This window comes from Oryx dammah, unplaced genomic scaffold, assembly GCF_014754425.2.
Source record: "Oryx dammah isolate SB20612 unplaced genomic scaffold, SCBI_Odam_1.1 HiC_scaffold_8, whole genome shotgun sequence".
NCBI lineage: Eukaryota > Metazoa > Chordata > Mammalia > Artiodactyla > Bovidae > Oryx > Oryx dammah.
Window position 1 is genome coordinate 11,808,197 of NW_024070192.1, and position 19,030 is coordinate 11,827,226.

The following is a 19,030-nucleotide window of genomic DNA, read 5'->3' on the forward strand; positions in this document are numbered from 1 at the left end:
GTATTGCTACTATCATGTTTCTCTGAAAAAATCACAACTGCTTCTGGATGACATCATTAGCTGGCCAAGACAGCTGGCACTACTGGGTGTATTCTCAGGCATTAGCACAGCAGCATGTCTTGTGGCTGTGTCATTTCATTCTTTTGTCCACAGATCTGCCTTTGTGGAAAATGCTGGCTTTACATTGAAGGCCTCTACCTGGGAAGGCCTGTTTTATCAGCTCAACTCCTTCGTGACGTCAGATCACAACCCTAGCTTTTCTTTTAAATGAGGAGATAAAATAGGCATAAATTCGTTTAACCCTGTCCATCCAGGCCACTGGTATCAGAGCTTGGAAGTCTGCAGTTGGATGGATGGGACACTTCTCAGGCCATCTGTGGGCATTTGTGACCACCAGTGCTTTGCTAATGGCCACCTCACAGGACCAGATGGTCCTCCCTCTGCCATACCGCTGACAGTGGCTGACCAGAGCTGACCTGTGGGTGAGACTTCTGGGATGCTGGGACATGGAAGGGGGCCCCTGGTGTCATTGTCACTTGAATAGTCAAGGAAACAGGTTTATTTTCACCTTCACAGATTGGTGAAGGCTGCAGGTGCCCTGTGGACATATGATAATATGGCATGAGCCTACAGATGATGACACAAAAGCCTGCTGTCTAACCACCACAGAGAACGTATTTATTCTCAGGCAAAGTCAATGAACAGCTCTTCCTACTCCTGCCGACACCAGCAGCACGAACAGGCCGTGGATAAAGGTGGCGGTGCAGGATCCTGAGGAGTGTGTCGGGGTGAGGGTGTCTGGCCAGGTGGCTCAGCCTCCTCTCCTAACGCGGAGCTGGATCTCCATCCGGAGGAAGGCCTTGAGGTTCTCGTCAGTCACGTGCTCCTCCAGGGCGGCCAGGGCCTGCTCCCCGCCGTCCTGGCAGCGCTGCAGCAGCGCTTCTGCATACTCCACCCACACACAGTTGGGGCAGCCGCTCATGCAGCAGTTGGTGGGCGGCTGGAGCTCAGGTGGTGGTGGGTACAGGGGTCCTGAGGGGCCCCCACCCGGCAGGGAGGATTTGGGCTGCCCGGTGCCCGCTGCATCTGCTTGGGACCCCGCTTCCACATGGTTCTTCCCAAACTCTCTGCGGGCTTCATGGACTTGGATCCTGCGAAGAAGGCTGCCGCCTCCAGGAAGCTTTTGGCACCAGTCCCAGCTGGACAGCGGCCACTAAGGATGCAGATAAGCACATGAGTCTCTAGGAAGCTGGTAAGGTCCCACTCGCCTCCTGCTCTGGGTAAACTTTGGCTTCCTGTCACTGGCAGGGGACTCCATGTCTTTCTCAGCTTCCTTAATTCCTGCATGACCTTAGACAAGTTACCTCGTCTTTAGACCCAGTTTCCCATTTGTAAAATGGACCTGACGCTTGGGACGAGGATGACCCATAAGTTCATGAGGGAGGCTGGGTTCAAGGCCTGGCACTAGGCAGGCACTCCAGCAGATGGTGAGTGGAGAGACTGTACCTCCAGCTAAGATGCCTTTGCCTGGTGGTCAGGACTGTGGCAGAGGGGGAGGCTTGTGAGCTCCAGGCCAAACAGCCACCTCTCCCTCTCCAACCAGTCCTCCCACATTTCCCTCCCGTGACCATCCTGACTAATCGCACTACCCCTTCATCCCTCTTCCTTCTGTCACAGGAGAAGCCCAAGTCATTCCCAAGGCCCAGGGCGCAGCCTTCTCCTCACCTGGAGCCCCCACCCTGGTCCCTTGCTCTGTCTCCAGGGCACTGAACAAGGGCCCAAACTTCATTTCTCTAATTTCTCCAGCGAGGAGTATCAGCTCCTATTCACTGAGGTTTCCCCAAAGGCCTTGCACACAGCAGCTGTTCAACAGGTACTGGACGGGGGGAACGAGCGCAGAACCCGCCGGCACTACCCCGAGATCTGATCAGCGGCCGGAAGAGCGGGGCTCCTCGGCCCCTATGTGGCCCAGCCTCCCGAACATATCCCGTTCCCGTCCCCACTCGTACTTGCCCTGCAGAGGGTAGCGGCAATCACCGCCCGGCCTCCCCCAGTTACCCTCCTCAGCAGCATTGCCCGCGGCCTGGCTCACTGCGCACGCGCCGCAGCCGGCCGTGAAAGGCGGCCGCCCTGGCCAATCCCGACCCGTCAGGGAGCTGCACACGCCGATGGGCGCAGGAAGCGGAAGTGGCGGGCGTAGGGTGGGACCGCGCGGGAGTGCGGAAGTGGCTGTTCCTGTGAACCCCGTGCTTGCAGAGATGGCTGGACTCCTGCGCGGAGCGGCGGCGGCGGCGGCGCCGGCGGGAACGGCGAGGTTTGGGAGACCAGGGCGACCGCAGGGCCGGAGGCAGCAAGAGCTGAGGAAGCAGCGCTCGGCGCCACGGCCGGGACCGCGCAGGTGGGTGCGGATCTCACTGCCCTGAAGACACCTCGGCGCCCCTCCGCATGCCGGGCGCAGCTCGCTGCCGGGTCCGGGCGGTGGACGTCCCGGAAGGTCAGCTGGGTCGGCAGAGGCGTGACGGAGTCTCCGGTGTGGCACATACACCTTCCGGGCGCCGTCTTGTCATCCTGGACGAAGTCAGGTCCTTCCACGCAGGGTCCTGGGAGGTCCAGGGACAGTCTCCGGGCCGGCTAGGACGAGGTCGTGCTCCCTTGAGCGGCACGCACGACAGCGGCCAGGTTAGCCTGTGAAGTTTCTTTCTCCAGGCTGAGCTTCGGTTTCTCCGATTCTGTTTATGCTCCACTTGAGACCTGTTTCACCCTCGTGTTCTCCTTCACAGCAAAGAAAAGAAGAAAGTGAATTGCAAGCCCAAGAACCAGGATGAACAGGAAATTCCTTTCAGGCTGCGAGAGATTATGAGGAGCCGGCAAGAGATGAAAAATCCTATCAGTAACAAGAAGAGGAAGAAAGAGGGTAACTGCAGGCGTATGCTGGGTGGCCATAAAGCCTTGTGTGTTTGAATCCACTTAATTACACAAGTATTCAGTGGCGTTTCAGGCAAAAGAAATCTGCCAGGCCCGAGCAGTTCAGACGGTGCAGGAGCATGTGAAAGGCTGACTGAACCAGGGCCAGAGCGGCGGGTGGCAGCTGGTGTTCAGGTGGTTTCAGGTGAGGCTCCAAAAGGAGCCCCTGGGGCCTCATGGGCTAAGATGGAAGTGCTGATTTCTACCAAGAGTAGTGGAGATAAATCAGAGTGGACAGTCAGTTCAGATTTACTTGAAGAAGAAGGTCGCTATGTAAGGATTGAGGGGATGAGAGGACACTGCAGGCCAGCCTTACTATGATGATGGTTCCTTGGACCAGAGTGCAGAAGTCATGGTGGAGAGAAGTGGATGATCTCCAGAGGTTGTGGAGGGAATTGATCAGACCCTCTAGGAAGCTCATTTCCACACACCCCCACCCTGCCCCTTTCCCGAAGGCCAGGTAGGGTGCCCACCTGTCAGCCTCTCCCTGAATGCTGGGGGAATTGGGTCCAGAGTGTTTGTGTTTCACGTACACGTATAAGTGTATGTGTTCCTAAACATGACACTGATTTTGCAGCAATGCTATTTTGTCATTTCTTTGTAAACCTTAGTCTTTTTGTTGGGGGTTAGATGGCCGCCAAATCAATAGCGAAGTAAAGAATTGATTGAGGAAGCAGAGGGGTAGAGGAAGTGACTGACCCAGATGGATGATGGCACATTCTGAACCATGCCCTATAGAGTCAGCACTTTTAGGGGGTTAAATTATTTTTAAAAATATAAACTTACATATACGGTGAAATCAGTTCTGAAAGGTATGAGGTGAGGTGTCTTTGAATCCTGTTCCCTCCCCCTAAAAGAAACCACTGTTCATCTTCTTTTTACCTTCCCAGGGGAAATGTCATGCCTATTTTAGTTATTCACATGTTAGTCTTATACATATTTCACATTTCACATATTAGTAAAAGCTATACTTTCATTCTGTATATTGTTTGGTGTCCTGGGTTTTCCCTTCCAGTGGATTTTGTAGATCTTTCCATGCCCTTTCCCGTAACTCCACGAAGCTCTCCTCTGCAGCTGTGCAGTCACACCTCTGGATGAACATAAAGGGATTCATTCAGCCGGTCACCTAGTGATGGATACTTAAGGTCTCATCACTTTTTTCAGCTGAGCTGCAGAGGATGTCTTTGATGTGTGCCAGTGAGCTTTGGGGATGCCACCCCAGGGTGCCCCCAGCTGGCACCTTAGAGATTGTTTAGTTCCCGTGTGAGTCTGCTCTTCCCTGTCTGCAGCCTGGGGAGGGGAGATGAACATGGGTGACCAGCCCAGCACCACCCAGTCCACCCCCCTGCCTTCATCACTCTCCTCTCTGAGGTCTCCCTTTGTCCTCAGCCCAGGCAGCTTTCAGTAAGACATTGGAGAAGGAAGCAAAGGGAGTGGAACCAGACATTGCCATACCCAAGTTCAAGCAGAGGAAGTGGGAGTCCGACAGGGCCTATGTCCGGCGCATGGAACAGGAGGCCCAGCATGTGCTGTTCCTCAGCAAGAACCAGGCCAGCCGGCAGCCCGAGGTGCAGGCTGCTCCCAAGAAGGAGAAGTCAGAGCGGAAGAAAGCGTGAGTTGGGGCTGGAGGGGCTGGAAGGCAAGGCTGTGGGGTTCCTTGAATGTCTTCTACATTGACAGCCTCTCGTTGCCAAGGGGCACCCTCCCCGCCCCGTGATTCAGAGCAAGCAGGACCTGGTGTCAGTCGCTGTTTTTCTCTGCAACCTCAGCCTCTTCACCTGGGAGGCTCTGAACCCACAGAACTCTGAAGGCTTAGCTTTGTCTGTGCCTCTCTGTGGAAAGCATCAAGGGATCCAGGAGCCAAGCGAGGGCTAGCTGTTCCCTCCAGGCCAGTCGTTATAGGGAAGTAGAAAAAAGGTGAGGCTCCTTCCCAGGAGTGCTTGCAAGCCACCAGGTGGACTGTGCCTGCCCCACAGAAGTCAGTTTCCAGGATTGACCTTTCCATCCCCCAGAAGATTTGAGAGCCTATAGCTGTGTCATTTGGACAAGTTCTGTGACCTCTCAGACTCAGCTTCCTAGTGGAGATACTGGCACCAGGAGGAAGCCCACCACCAGCTGCCCATCCCTACTCTCAGCCCTGGAGAAGTCTAGGACATAAGCTATGTGCTACCTTCTTGAGCCTGTGGGTGGGGGCTAGGGCAGTGGTTTTAGCAAACAAATGCTTTTTGTGATGTGTTTCTGCCTCTACTGAAACTTTCGTCGTGAACCAAGCCAGGCTTTCATCAGAAATTTCTGTGAAAGCAGGGACTGCCTGCTTTCCATGAGTTCCATCCCTGCTTGGGGGAATTGAGATCCTGCATACCATGTGGCATGGCCTTAATTTAAAAAGAAAGAAAAGAAGAAATTTCCCTAAAGCTGTAAAAGTTTGATTGTTTTCAGCTTTGTGGAGTTTCTCCATGTCCACTTACAGTTCATGTACTCATATTAGCGAATGAAAATTACATCACATAAAACCTGTCCCAGGTACCAGTAAAAGCCACAGTGATCTCCAGCACTCATTGGACACTGATTCCAGTAACAGTAGGGAGCCACATCACACATGCTACTGTGCAGGGCCCTTGAGACTCAGCAGCACGGTTGACACTTGGGGCAGGTGATTCTCTGGGGTGGGGGCTGTTCCATGCCCCGTAGGACAGTGAGCAGCATACCTGGCCTGCACCCAGGAGGTGCCAGGAGCACCCCCAACACACACACATTGTAACAGCCCAGGACATCTCTAGACATTGTCACATGGCTCCAGGGCTACTGATGCTGAGGACCCTTGACTTAGAACTTTGGGAGGGCCTGCTGGGTTCAGGAGTGCTCTCTGTGGGTCGTGGGGTTTGGAGGCAGGCCCCTGGGGTCTGCTGTGGAGCATTCTTCGTGAGCAGGGGTGACCTCTGCCTCTTCCCGAGTCCTGTGAACCGAGGGTTTAGGAGTAAGAGGAGCACTGTGCTCTCTTCCCAGGTTCCAGAAGCGGCGATTGGACAAGGCCCGGCAGAGGAAGGAGGAGAAGGCAGCAGAGAGGCTAGAGCAGGAGCTGCTCCAAGGTAGCTTTTCTGGAAGCAGTTGTGTCGGGGTCAGTGGGTGGGCTAACAGTGGCTCTGGGTGCCATGGCTGTGGGGCTTGTGTAGGCAGCAGGCTTCAGCTGTGCTCCTCTGCCCCTCCAGACACGGTGAAGTTTGGTGAGGTCGCACTGCAGCCCCCAGAGCTGACCGCCAAGCCCAGGATGAGCATGAGTAGGGACCAGGTAAGCCGGGGTTCGGGGACTTGCCCTTTTTGCCCCTTGATGCTGCTGGATCCAGGGCATACAGGAGAGCACCATGTTCTCACAGACTGACTTTTAGACTTTTAGACTGACCTAGACCCTTCCTTAACCTCCCCTCCTTCCCGAAGCTGTGCCTCACCCTACCTCTCTCTGTTCTTCAGCCTGGCAAGAAATCACTGATGCTGAAGAAGCTTTTAAGCCCTGGCAGTATGTGTCAGCCTCTGACCACCTCACTGGCCAGACAGAGGATCGTGGCGGAGGAGAGGGAGCGGGCCGTGAACGCCTACAGGGCGCTAAAGAGACTGCAGCAGCAGCGGCAGGGGACTCAGTCGCCACAGCCACCCTACCTCCCTCCCGGGAAGAAGCCAGAGACGCAGCTGTAATGACGAGGGACCAGAGCTGCTGCCCCTGGGCTGGAGCTGGACAAGCAGATGGCCTACAATCAAGAGTCCTTTCCCAGGACATGTCCTGGGACGCAGGTGGGGGAGCGGGCTCCTGTTTCTTCTCTCTAGAGACTGCTCTTTCAGGAGTGACCATCCGCTGGACCCGTATCTCGCGCAGAGCACCGTCTGTCTCCTGAGCCCCCGTAGATGGAGCCAGCACCTGGGTGAAATACAGTCAGCGTCATTCCCTTAAGCCTAGCGTCACATGCAGCTTTGTTCTGAACACACAGGTCCAGGCTGAGACACAACCCAGGGCCACTTTAGGGAGGGCCAATCCCATAATCCTGTCCCTAAATGCCTGTGAGTTGTAGACACTGCTGACTCAGTAAGCGAGGCTCTACCAGATTCAACAGAGCCACACGGCTGGAGCCAAAGCCAGACAGCAGGCTGGTGTGGGGCAGGGACGGGGGGTCAGCATCTAGGCCACTTAGACATCCTCATGGTCCCCGCAGGGCAGGTGGAGCCACCCCAGCTTATATTAGTGTGCGAAGACTAAGCCACCCACACCACGGCTGGGGAGGCTGAGTGCTTATATCATCAGGGTCTCTGGGGAGGACATGGCGGGGCTCTCCAGCAGGTCAGGAGTGGCTAGACAGAAAGGACAGGAGCCCAGCTCAGGGCTCTCGCGATCAGAGGAGCCATGTGAGTTCCTGCTAAGGGCAGGGCCTGGCAAGGTTTGAACCTCCCACAGGTGCCAAAGGAGGGAGCACCTGGACTTATCCTCCTGCTCAGGCGTGGGATACAAGTGAGAGCATGGGGATGTGGCTTACAGGCTGCTAGCAGTCGAACATGGAGGGACAGGGTCAGGGCACTCATAGCCCTGTTGGAGGTTGACAGCCACTGGGCTGCCTTGCTCTCTACAGCTCAGGCTCCTCAAGCCAGCAAAGACGGCCTGGGCACCTCAGTCAGTGCTAGGCCTCAGCACTGGCTAGGGTGGCCCAAGAGAATGAGTGTGGAGTGGTATGGGATCTGTTTTGCTCTTCCCCAAGTTTGTATTTTATGCAGTGAAGTTTATTTTTGAATTAAAAGATTGAAGTTCTGGAAGCTGTACCTGGAATCAGGGCTGTCACTCTCTGGGGTGTTTCTGCATGGTGGGTGGCCCCAGCCCTTGCATGGGTGGCCAGGTGCTGGCTGGCTGCAGTAGCCAGGACTCACCCCCCATCACATGGCAATTGGGGTGGGCAGTGCAATCTCTCGTTCAGTGCTGACATCCTTCTTACAATCAGGTTCTGAGACAGGCAGGGCAGTGAGAGCAAGGAGTGAGGTGGGGCCGCTGAGAAACACCGGTGTTTCCTGGATGTACTGCAAGTACAGTATGAACGTGGGAATGAGGAAACAGGTCATGGTGAAGGAAGTTTGCCCTTGGTCACATGAAATGTGGAAATTATATTTCCTTAGACCCTTGTTGGAGTGCCTCTAAAAACTGGTCAAGTCAGCTCAGCTGGGTTTACCATCAGAGATGTCACCAGGCCCAACCTAACCCATCAGCGATGGTGACCAGGCTGGGGTCATCCCTCCGAGATGGGCCCCCAACCTGGGCATCACCCCTCAGGAATGGAGCCCAGATTCGGGTCTCCTCTAGAGATAGAACCCAGGTAGGATCAGCCATCAGGACATCCAGCCTGCGTTAAGGGTGTTGACTCTTAGCATGAAATAAGATCTTTGGCCAAAATGAGTTTATTGGAATCAGAATTTCAATCCAGAACAAGCAAACTGTGTGGCAAGTTGGAGGAGACAAAGGGGAAGGTCAGCTTTTACTAGGTTTTAGGAGGAATTGACTGAGCGACTTCCTTTTCACTTTTCACTTTCATGCATTGGAGAAGGAAATGGCAACCCACTCCAGTGTTCTTGCCTGGAGAATCCCAGGGACAGGGGAGCCTGGTAGGCTGCTGTCTGTGGGGTCGCACAGAGTCGGACACGACTGAAGCAACTTACTTAGCAGCAGCAGCAGCAGGAGGAATGGATGCTTTTGAACTGTGGTGTTGGAGAAGACTCTTGAGTCCCTTGGACTGCAAGGAGGTCAAACCAGTCAATCATAAAGGAAATCAGTCCTGAATATTCATTAGAAGGACTGATGCTGAAGCTGAAGCTCCAATACTTTGGCCACCTGATTTGAAGAACTGACTCATTTGGAAAAGACCCTGATGCTGGGAAAGATTGAAGGCAGGAGGAGAAGGGGACGACAGGATGAGATTGTTGGATGGCCTCACTGACTCGATGGACATGAGTTTGAGGAATCTTGGCAAGTTGGTGATGGACAGGGAAGCCTGGTGTGCTGAAGTCCATGGGGTCGCAGAGTCGGACATGACTGAGCGACTGAACTGAACTGAGGAGGAAATTAGGAGGGATCTGGTTTTCCATAGGCTGCAGTGAGTAGCTTGTTTCTGAGTCAGAGGAAATCTTCCCGCTGGGCCTGTGAGCTGTGGTGCTGAGGGACGCATGCGTGAGAGAGCCTTCCCTTCAGAGCTTCCCGACCCCATTCTGATTGAGCTTTCCTTTGCTCATTTCCACATTTCCCCCTCCCTTTTGATCCGGGTCTTTGCTTGAGACCATCACTGATCAGTTTTAGTGGAATTGTGTTTTGTCCCTCAATGCCAGGACCTTGCCTGGACATCGTGTCCCACATCAGAGAGAAAGTGCATAGTGATTGACACTGAGTGAGGCCACGTTTGAGTAACAAGGAAAGGAGAACTGGAAACTCTCAGCCATTTTCCCTCTTAAAATCATAACTTGTAAAGAAGGTACAAGCATCAGCAGTCATCTCAAGGCACTGAGTCACCATCATTCTATTTAGTATGCATTTCTGCAGGGGGTTGACAAGAAACACGTACAAAGTTTTAAAATAGGGAATTCCTGGTGGTTCAGTGGTTAGTACTTTGCACTTTCCCTGCCAAGAGCCCAAGTTCAATCCCTGGTTGGGGAACTAAGATCATGCAAGCTATGCAGCATGGGGAAAAAAATAAAAAACAGAAACAAAAAGCCAAAACTATGCAAAGCAGAATGCAAAAGTAATATATGACAACTAGCTTGTATGATGGTTCTAAACCATGACCCTAGACCTGAAGGTAGCGGAATAAATCAAAGGGCCAAGGAGAGTCGGGTGAAATTTGTGCTTGTTTCCTCATCTTGTGAAATTGAGTTTCTACTTCTCCAAAGGTGTTTATCCAAGTAGTAGTAGTAGTATTTGCTATTGGACAAATGCCTCCTTATTCATTAAGTACGAAATCAAAGTCTGTGTGGTTGTCTAAGGTTACTTTAGCTGATGAATCAAGTGATACATGCAAATCATTGTTGCTGTTTGGTCATTAAGTCATGTCTGACTCTTTGCAACCTCATGGACTATAGCACACAAGGCTCCTCTGTCCGTGGGATTTCCTGGGCAGAATATTAGAATGAGTTGCCATTTCCTTCTCCAGAGGATCTTCCCGACCAACGGATGGAAGCTGCATCTCCAGCGTAGGCAGGGTCCTTTACCACTGAGTCATTGGGGAGCCCTGCCAATCATTACCAGGAATTATACCCGTGAGATGGTGGGCAGCTCTGTGAAACCCACCTGCCAAACCTCAAATGGTCTGTCAGGCAATTTGGAGCATCTGGGAGGGAGCCGTGTGGACAGTTTTTCTGGATTACATTTTTAGAATGTGACACCAACCCTGGATCCAATATCTTCCCACATAATGCTGCGTAATTGCCTGATATCGTCTGCTGAGAATTCATTACTTGGGAAAGCAACACTGAAGCCTGCACACTGGTGTTCAGATTCATAATATCCAGCACTTTAAACAGCATGTCCAGTTGGAAGAGGGTGTTTGCTATGACCAGTGCATTTTCCTGGCAAATAAAAAATAAAAAAATAAAAAAATAAAATAGCGTGTCCACCTGCCCCCTCACTTTATCACCACCAGTCTGGTGTAAGGGCACGATCTGTTCACTCCTGTTGGAAGAGCACTAAGTGTTGTGGGTTCAGGATCATTTTTTTCTTGATTTGCTGAGGTTTATTGGAGACCTCCACAATTGGGAATCGAGCTCTGAGGCAGGGACTGTTCAGTAGTACTGGGGTTGAGCATTGAGAATGTAGCTCCAGTATAGAAAATTCATTCCCAGTCTGGAGAGTTGTTTCTCTGAACCAATTAAGAGGGAGACTTGGAAAAACTGATTTCCTGGGATCCCATCACTGAGAAGTGGGAGGACACTAGAAAGATGGATTGGGTGACTGAAGATGCCCAGAGCGCTTTGGTTTCTTGAAGTCTTTCAATGTCCTGGCTTCTTAAAATAATGATGAAAGCTGGGAGGACTTTGCTTAGGGGACTCTTTACCTGTTGAACTGAAATATGAAGGATTTTAATGTTTGTTTTTCTTTCTTAGTAGACTCTAGGGTGCAGGCTAATCAGTTTGCCAAGTTAACTATGTCTTCAGAGGACAGTTTCCCATTCTATTCTAGTTCTCTTAACCAAGAAAGTCCTGGTTTGGCCTGTTAATGAACAGAGTTGAAGGCCACCCTAGTGGATTTGTTATCCATAGGGAGACCAGCATTCTTCTGAAAAACAATTTGGAATCGGCTTGTGATGGTGTGATTTATGTATAATATACATTTAGTCTTCATCCTCATTTTTGGCACAGAGCTCCTAAAACCCTTGGCATTTTCTGATTAGAGCAACAAAGATGTCTCTTGTTAGTGAATGAGTTGGGTTTTGGACCCCGCCTAAACATCGGGGCTAGCTGCCAAGAGAACCAACGTGATTAGAGGGTTAGAACTTTTCAGTGCCCATTACCTCCAACTGCCCAAACTCCAGGGAGGGGAGAGGGCCTGGAATTGAATTAATGATTCAATCAATTATAAAACACAAAGGGCAGAGTTTAGAGAACTTACAGGTCGGTAAACATGGCAACGTGGGGAGTGTTCACTGGAGGGGGCATGGGAACTCTGCCCTTTCCCCATACCTTGTTCTAGGGCTCTTTTTCATCTGGCTGAGTTATTTTCTTTCATAAAAAGTGATCTGGTAAGTAAACTGTCTGAGTTCTGTGAGCCACTCTAGCATATTAGTTGAACCTGAGGAGGGCGGTCTTGGGAATCTGATTTATAGCCTAGCTGTCAGTCAAGAGCAGAGGTAACAACCTGGGCTTGCAGTTGGCTTCTGAGGGCAGTTGTGCAGTCTTGCACCTCATCTTATAAAACAGAAGGCGTATAACTGCCCTTCGGGACATGCTAAATGGAAACCAGTAAGGGTGGCTGAAAAAGACCCTGATGCTGGGAAAAGACCCTGCATGCTGGGAAAGATTGAAGGTGGGAGAAAGGGACGATAGTGGATGAGATGGTTAGATGGCATCACTGACTCTGGACATGAGTTTGAGTAAACTCCGAGAGTAGGTGATGGACAGGGAGGCCTGGCGTGCTACAGTCCTTGGGGTCACAGTCGGACATGACTGTGACTGAACTGAAGGGTGGCTGAACCCAGTGTGGGGCAGAAGGTGGGGTGCTGTGGTGGCCCTGTGTGGAGGGCAAGAGCCTGTGAGCAACCCCCTAGGGGCAGCTGCTGGGGCTTTGGATGGGAGAACTTCCACCTGAGGGGGGTTTACCACCTTGCCGTCTGACAATAACTGAAGCTGCCCCAGTGACTGAAGGATATAAAAAGATCTTAAGCTCCAATAGCAGTGATGTCTCGGACGATGCTGAGACACTCTAATGCAAGTGGCAGTGCCCAGAAGGTTTCCATATAGACATGGAAGTGGAAATGGCTTACAGCAGACCAAGCTGCCTGCAGAATGCGAGATGCAGGAAGCCTCTGCACCCGGGGCGGACTCTGGGACCACGAGGAGGTGCTGGACTCTACTTAGGAGTCACTCGGAGAGTGCCCTACAAACTGCTCTCGACTGACTGACAAAGAGCTGTTCACTTTGGGAACGGCAGTTCCAAGTTGAATGGACAGCATTTTGTTTGGAAAGCTTCTACGTAAAGACCAGCAAATGGAGACTGATTGAAATAGGTTAAAAAGGACCAGCTTGTTTGGGCTAAATTACATGCATTTTTCCTAGCAGTGATGAAGTACTGAGCTGTAGAAGCCCCCATGTTTGAGTTTTCACTGACTGGGGTAGTGGCCTATGGCCTGGCCATATGGTCAGGCAGGAGGACAGTGGCCTATTTAAGGATGTCCATTTGGGCACAGTCCTATGGAAATCAATGATGACCGTTTGAGGGGTGTGTTAGAGTAGGACATGTCAGTGCCTATCAGAAGAGCCCCTTTCCAGGTTTGGAAGGTGACTGGAACAAAGATACCCCATGTGGTCCTGTGAGATAACTACCTGGGTCCATGAATTCTGCGGACATGGGTGTTGCAGCAACACTGAGATGGGCTGAATGTAGACAAACAGGCAGACCTCATTTTATTATGCTTCACAGATAACTAACTTAAAAAAAAAAATTGAAGGTTTGTGATAACTGTATCAAGCAAGTCTATAGGTGTCATTTTTCCAAAAGCATTTGCTCACTTCATGTCTGCACCCTCTGAGAATCCAAAATGCCATAACAATTGTTCTGTCTGCCAACGCGAGACACTGAGATCATGGATGTTCACGTGCCAGGTGCACTGGTGGGCAGGCCCTGAGCACAGGGTCAGCTCAGACTGATGCCAGAAACCCAGGGCTACAAGGGGTTCTGACAAGGAGATATGCCAACTCTGGACTGTGCTTTGCCGCCCTGGTGGTAGATGCAAATGCTCAGAATACTATGAAAGAATCACAACAGAGGATTTTGCACCAGTTTGGGCACCTGACCATCACTTCATCAGACCAAGGAACTCACTGTGATGTCTACCGATGGACAGCTATTATTCTAGATGTTTCTGTGAAGGTGTTTTTTAGAGATCAACATCAGTAGACATTATGCATAAAGCAGATTACCTTCCATAATACAGGTGGACTTCAGTTAAGACCTTAATAATAGAAAAGACTGACCTCACCCACACAAAGAAGGCTCTGCCAGCAGATGGCCTTCAGACTATAAACATACCGTCAACCTGCTTCACCAGCCTGCTGCCCAATCCTGCTGATTGTGGACTTGCCAGCCTCCACAATGACATGAGCTCGTTCCTTAAAATACATGTCATTCTTTCTTTCTCCTGTTCTCTATGTTTGTATTAATAGATACACATAGATGCTGGATCGCAGCCCCCACCCCCAGCTGTACCATCCAAAATATTTCTAGAGTATCCACAGGTGGCCAGACTGTCCTAGTTAAGAACCACTGTGTATATAAATCTTTTGTTTCTTGTGGCTAGTTTGTGGTCTGCTTTATCTATGTCATACATTTCTTGACAGTTTACTCCTGAATATTAAAAACTATCACTTTGTGAATGAAAGTCATGATTCATTAAATTGTCTAACTTTACTGATATTTAAAAAATATTTTATTTTACTCATTTTTAACAGGTGGGCAACTGAATTATCTTAAACATATTGCTATATACTTATATTTCATACAAGTATAATGTATACAAAAAATATATTGGTGATGGCACTAGTGTTGCTCTTAGCGTGGGGGTCAGGAGGAGGCAGTCTTTGCTATGGTCCTTCCTTGGCTGATACCTGGGGGACTCTTGCCCCCTTGCCCTCCCTCCCAGCCAGTCTAGGAATGAGGACACCAGAGGGCAGCATCAGCACTTTTGAGAACTCAGTACTGACTTCAGGGAGCCCTGTGGCATCCACATGGACTCTGGGGGTCCAGGGTCCACTGTATCAACGAGTTCTGTAGGTGATTCTGAGAAAGCAGAGTGGGGAGAACACAGAATGGATGGGCTCCTCCGATGGCCAACCTTGGGGGCTGGTGTTGGGGCCTGGTGGGACCGCAGCATTCAGCTCACCCTGCAATCTGGGCGAGTGGGGAGTGTGCACAGGTGGCACATTCTCCAGGGAGAATGACCAGCCCCTCACCAGATTCTCAGGTTCTAGACAGCAGAACAGCTCAGAACCTTGCTCCATCCCAGAAGGGAAGATGTGTTCTGTGCGGCCAGCATGCTTTCCTGGGTCACAGTCACAGATGGTCCCCAGTGGGGCTCCAAACCTCTACCGCGGCCATGTTCAGGCGTTACAAACACTGCAAAGTACTCTTCGACGGCCTTAGACCGACCCAGCCAGCCAGTGGCTCCCTCCAAAAACCAGCTATTCTCTCCTCCAGGTCTTGGGAAGGCTGTCTTTAAGATTCTTCAGGATGGCTTGCCCAACCCCAGGGCCTCTTCAGAGTGTATTTACTCCATCTGAGAGCTGTTTCTCAGAGCAACTGGGGAAACTGAAGCAGGCTGAGGATGTAGGTCAACTTGGAGCCAAGATCCCTCAGCCCACTCTTCTGGAGTGTGTACTGATCCCCCTGCCTGGCTCCTCTGGGCCTGGACATCTGGCCCTGGGATCAGAGTGGGTGAGGCCAAAGCACAACCACAGGGGTGGCCAAAGCAGGCCAGTGTGAACTGTTCTTGCCCTAGAGAAACCCCAGGGTGTTGGAGCCCTGGGTGCCCACAAGGCTAAAGGAGGCCATGCAGGCCTTCCAAAGGCCCTTGGAATCCAGTGAGCTAGACCACCGGCTGAGACAGGGGAAGGTATTGTAGGAAACTCACAATCACACTGAGAGAGGATTTCTTACCAGACTGCAGCAGGTTTAATAGCAGCCCCAAAGGTATGCCCAAGTTGTAACCTCCAGAACCTACAACGAGGACCTGATTTGGAAAAACAATCTTTGTACATGTGACTGTGGATTTTGAGACGAGCTCAATCTGGATTAAGGCGGGCCCTTGTTTGTGCTCAGCTGCTCAGTTGTGTCGACTCTTTGCGACCCCACAGGCTGTACCCACCCTGCCAGCCTCCTCTGTCCATAGACTTTCCCAGGCAACAGTACTGGAGTGGGCTGCCATTTCCTACTCCAGGGGATCGTCCTGACCCAGGGATCAAACCTGTGTCTCTTGCAATTCCTGCACTGGCAGTCTGATTCTTCACCACCGTTTCGTCCTCATAAGAAGAAAAGATCATGTGAAGACAGAGGCAGAGAATGTCCCTGGTGGCACAGTGGGTGAGACTCTGCCTGCCTATGTGGGGAACATGGATTCAAGCCCTGGTCTGGGAAGATGCCCCACGCTGTGGAGCAACTAAGCCTGAGTGCAACCAACTACGCCCTAGAAACCTGCACCCTAGACCCCGTGCTCCGCAACAAGAGAAAAGTCAAAGTATTAGTCACTCAGTCGTGTCCAACTCTTTGCATCCGATGGACTGTAGCCCCCAGGCTCCTCTGTCCATGGAATTCTCTAGGGAAGATACTGGAGTGGGTTGCCATTCCCTTCTCCAGGGGATCTTCCCAACTCAGGGATTGAGCCCGAGTCTCCTGTATTACAGGCAGATTCTTTACCGTCTGAGCCACCAGGGAAGCCCGCAACAAGAAGCCCATGTGCTGCAAGGCAGAGTAGCCCCAGCTCTCTGCAACTAGAGAAAGCCCTCAGGCACCAACAAAGACCCAGCACAACCAAAGAAAAAAAAAGACAAGAGTCAGGGATTCAAGTCCTGCAAGCCACAAGCCAAGGACACCATGCAGCAACCACAGCAAAGAATGGATTCTCCCTTGGAGTCTCCAAAAGGATCACCCCTGCTGATACCTCAGTTTCAGACTTCTGGCTTCCAGTCCTATGACTGTTAAGTTGCTACAAGCCACCGTTTATGGTGATTCATTACAGGGGCCCTAGGACACAAATGCACCAGCAATAGATGTAGGTGTTTCCTGCAAGCTCTTAGCTGACAACACCACGGGCCATGGGGGAACTGTGGCCTGAGGGTCTGGCCATGAGTTCACCAGCACCTCCCATACTCCATGAGAGCCCCTCTCCACCCTGGCCTACCTGCGGGATCCCTGACCACTGAGGCACCTCTGGGTAGTAAAGGTTTATTGTTTATAACCCAAAGCCTGGTTTTTCCTACCACACTGACTCATGTACCTGACGCTGTCTGTGGGGTATCCCATCGTTAAGGTACCAGAAACTTTACAGGTTGGAGAGCAGATCTCCTGGGGAGAGGGGAACAATTCTCCTAAAACCATTCCAGGATGGTACAGGACACAAGCCACCTGGCAGGCCTGTCCTCCTCTCCCAATCCTGGAGCCAGAGGGCAGATATCAGGAGTTTCTGTAACCTGGGTGACAGTTTATCCATCACTGCAACTCAGCACAGAACCCCGTCTTCCAGGGCTTAGCCTACTTTTATAAAAAGCAACAGACAGCCGATGGCCAAGCAGTACCGCCTCTGCCTTCTTGTCACAGAGCAGGACGGCCATGCTTCTCCACCCTGCAGTCAACCATTGGTTCTGTGGGTGTCCTGGAGCCAGCGCAGCACGTCTGACAAGCCAGTGCCTTTCCAGGCACTGATTTCTAAGGTGGTGATGTTCTGCTTGGCGCAAGCAATGAGGTCCGGGAGCCTGATTAACGACTTCATCTCTTCTATGGTCATGTAACAGGGCAGGTCACTGGAGTGAAAGCAGCACGTATCAGAGTGGGCTGCCAGAAGCCCACCCTAGCCATCACTGTGCCCCTCCCACCCCGCAGTGAGCCACCCTCTTGGTTACCCTCTACAGGAGCTCCGCCCTGGGGCACACCTGCACTCCCCCTCACCTCACAGACACGTACATTTTATTGAAGAGAATCAGAACTGATGCTTTTGCAAGTTCTTCTGCCGATAGGAGACCCAGGAGCTGCACACAGGATGCCGAGAGCTGGGTGGGGTTAGAGGCATCCACCATGAACTGGAAAGAAGTGAATGGAGATTAGGGCCCCCCTGGGATGAAATACCATCCTTGCCAAATCTCTATTCACATCACAAGCCTGGCTCAGGAAGAGCAAGGAAGGCTTCAGGAAAAGCAGAGGGGAGCGAGATATGCAAGAATCACCAGTGTTATTTGTTTCCACCTCCACGGAAGTTGCTCTACTTGTGCAGTCATTACTTTTACAAGGAAGTGTCCCAGAATTTGGGGCATAGATCTTGCAGGATGGGATGAACCAGGCCATACATAATTAAAACATAACACATACAAACATACCCAGAACAATAAGACAGTGAGTGGATGACACAGTTGTCTGCAGAGAAGAAATACTGTCTTCAGCAACCCTTCGGTGAGCTTTCACGTTTGCCTGGGAGCAGCAGCGTTAGGGAGCAGCTGGAGCTCCAGGAGGAAGCAGTTCTGGCCTGGGCCATGTTTCCTCGACTAGCATAGCTGCCTGGGAACCCAAATCCCATCCCACACAAAGTGAGACTGACAACACTGAAATGGGGACTTTCTTCCCCAAAGGAAGGGCAAAAGACTAGGACCTACCAGGAGAGAATGACAGTTTCCATAGTAACTGGACCAGATGGGGCCCATGCAGCCCCCCAGCTCTCGGATGGTGATCTTTTTTTGAGCCACAATGTCCGTTAAATTGGTACCCACCTGTGGAAAAAACCGGGATGTAGAGACCACCACAAGCGCTTTCCCACTGGCAACTCCTGGAGAGCAATGTGCCCAGCCCTTTACACTGCGACCTAACCACTAACATAGGTCTTAAGTGTTTAGGCTTTAAGGCAGAACCCACAAGGGAGGAGGTCAAAAGATGCTCCCTGGGGTGCAGGACCCACAGGACTGGCTGTGACACCCACCAAAGGGATTCGCCCTGTGCGGGGAGCAGCAAACTCAATCTGACCAGTGGTGAGGGGCAGGCAGCTCCGAATGCCCTGCGAATTCTGTCCCGGCGGAGCCAGGCTCCCCGCGGTGACACCCACCACCTCCGGAAAGGTGTCTTGAACACACCCACCAGTCAGACCGCTGCTTCCATTTAAAGGAACCCAAAGCTCTGCTAATCTCAAGGGGACCCACTTCTAAACCTGCAGGACGCCTACCGTGGGCCGCGTTGGGGGCGGATCGCCCAGGTCGCCCTTCCCATCCCGGGAACTCAACTGTGCGAGGCAGTCAAGGACTCTTGAGTGGGGCCAAGGAGGGCGCGCCGGCCGGACCCCGCCCCCAGCCCGAGGGCCCCCGACGCATCCCGGCCCGCTCGCCACCAGCGCCCCTCGGATCCCCACGCCCCTCCGGACCCTCTCCACCCCCCGCCCGGCGCGGAAGGATAGTCTGCAGGCGTTTCACCAACAGCGACTTCCCCACCCCCGTGGCCCCCAGGAGAAGACACATCCCGCTTCCCGCTCCACTCGACAGCCTTAGCTCCGTGAGCCACGCAAGGCCCACCCTCAGCTCCGCTCTCATTGGATAGACTCCGCCGCTGAGCAGCTCATTGGCTCCCGACACTAACCGTCTCAGTAGGCGCGAT

General features: G+C 52.0%; 3 protein-coding genes across 3 annotated transcripts; 1 reads left to right on the forward strand and 2 right to left on the reverse strand.

Annotated features, from left to right (window-relative positions):
- Window positions 1-544: 544 nt before the first annotated feature.
- Window positions 545-2,096, reverse strand: OXLD1 (oxidoreductase like domain containing 1). The gene is made up of 2 exons (XM_040244877.1): window positions 2,014-2,096; window positions 545-1,213 (listed from the first exon to the last, which is right to left on the reverse strand). Exons 1-2 carry the CDS (start codon window positions 2,071-2,073, stop codon window positions 812-814), a joined length of 462 nt encoding a protein of 153 aa, XP_040100811.1. The 5' UTR covers window positions 2,074-2,096; the 3' UTR covers window positions 545-811.
- A 110-nt stretch (window positions 2,097-2,206) lies between these two features.
- CCDC137 (coiled-coil domain containing 137) lies at window positions 2,207-7,764 on the forward strand. The gene is made up of 6 exons (XM_040244858.1): window positions 2,207-2,398; window positions 2,781-2,914; window positions 4,354-4,576; window positions 5,971-6,053; window positions 6,174-6,253; window positions 6,433-7,764. The coding sequence occupies exons 1-6, from the start codon at window positions 2,259-2,261 to the stop codon at window positions 6,652-6,654; spliced, it is 882 nt and encodes a 293-aa protein (XP_040100792.1). The 5' UTR covers window positions 2,207-2,258; the 3' UTR covers window positions 6,655-7,764.
- A 5,308-nt stretch (window positions 7,765-13,072) lies between these two features.
- ARL16 (ADP ribosylation factor like GTPase 16) lies at window positions 13,073-18,943 on the reverse strand. Its single transcript, XM_040244875.1, has 5 exons — window positions 18,834-18,943; window positions 18,606-18,664; window positions 18,046-18,159; window positions 17,363-17,478; window positions 13,073-17,202 (listed from the first exon to the last, which is right to left on the reverse strand). The coding sequence occupies exons 1-5, from the start codon at window positions 18,892-18,894 to the stop codon at window positions 17,031-17,033; spliced, it is 522 nt and encodes a 173-aa protein (XP_040100809.1). The 5' UTR covers window positions 18,895-18,943; the 3' UTR covers window positions 13,073-17,030.
- Window positions 18,944-19,030: the final 87 nt, after the last annotated feature.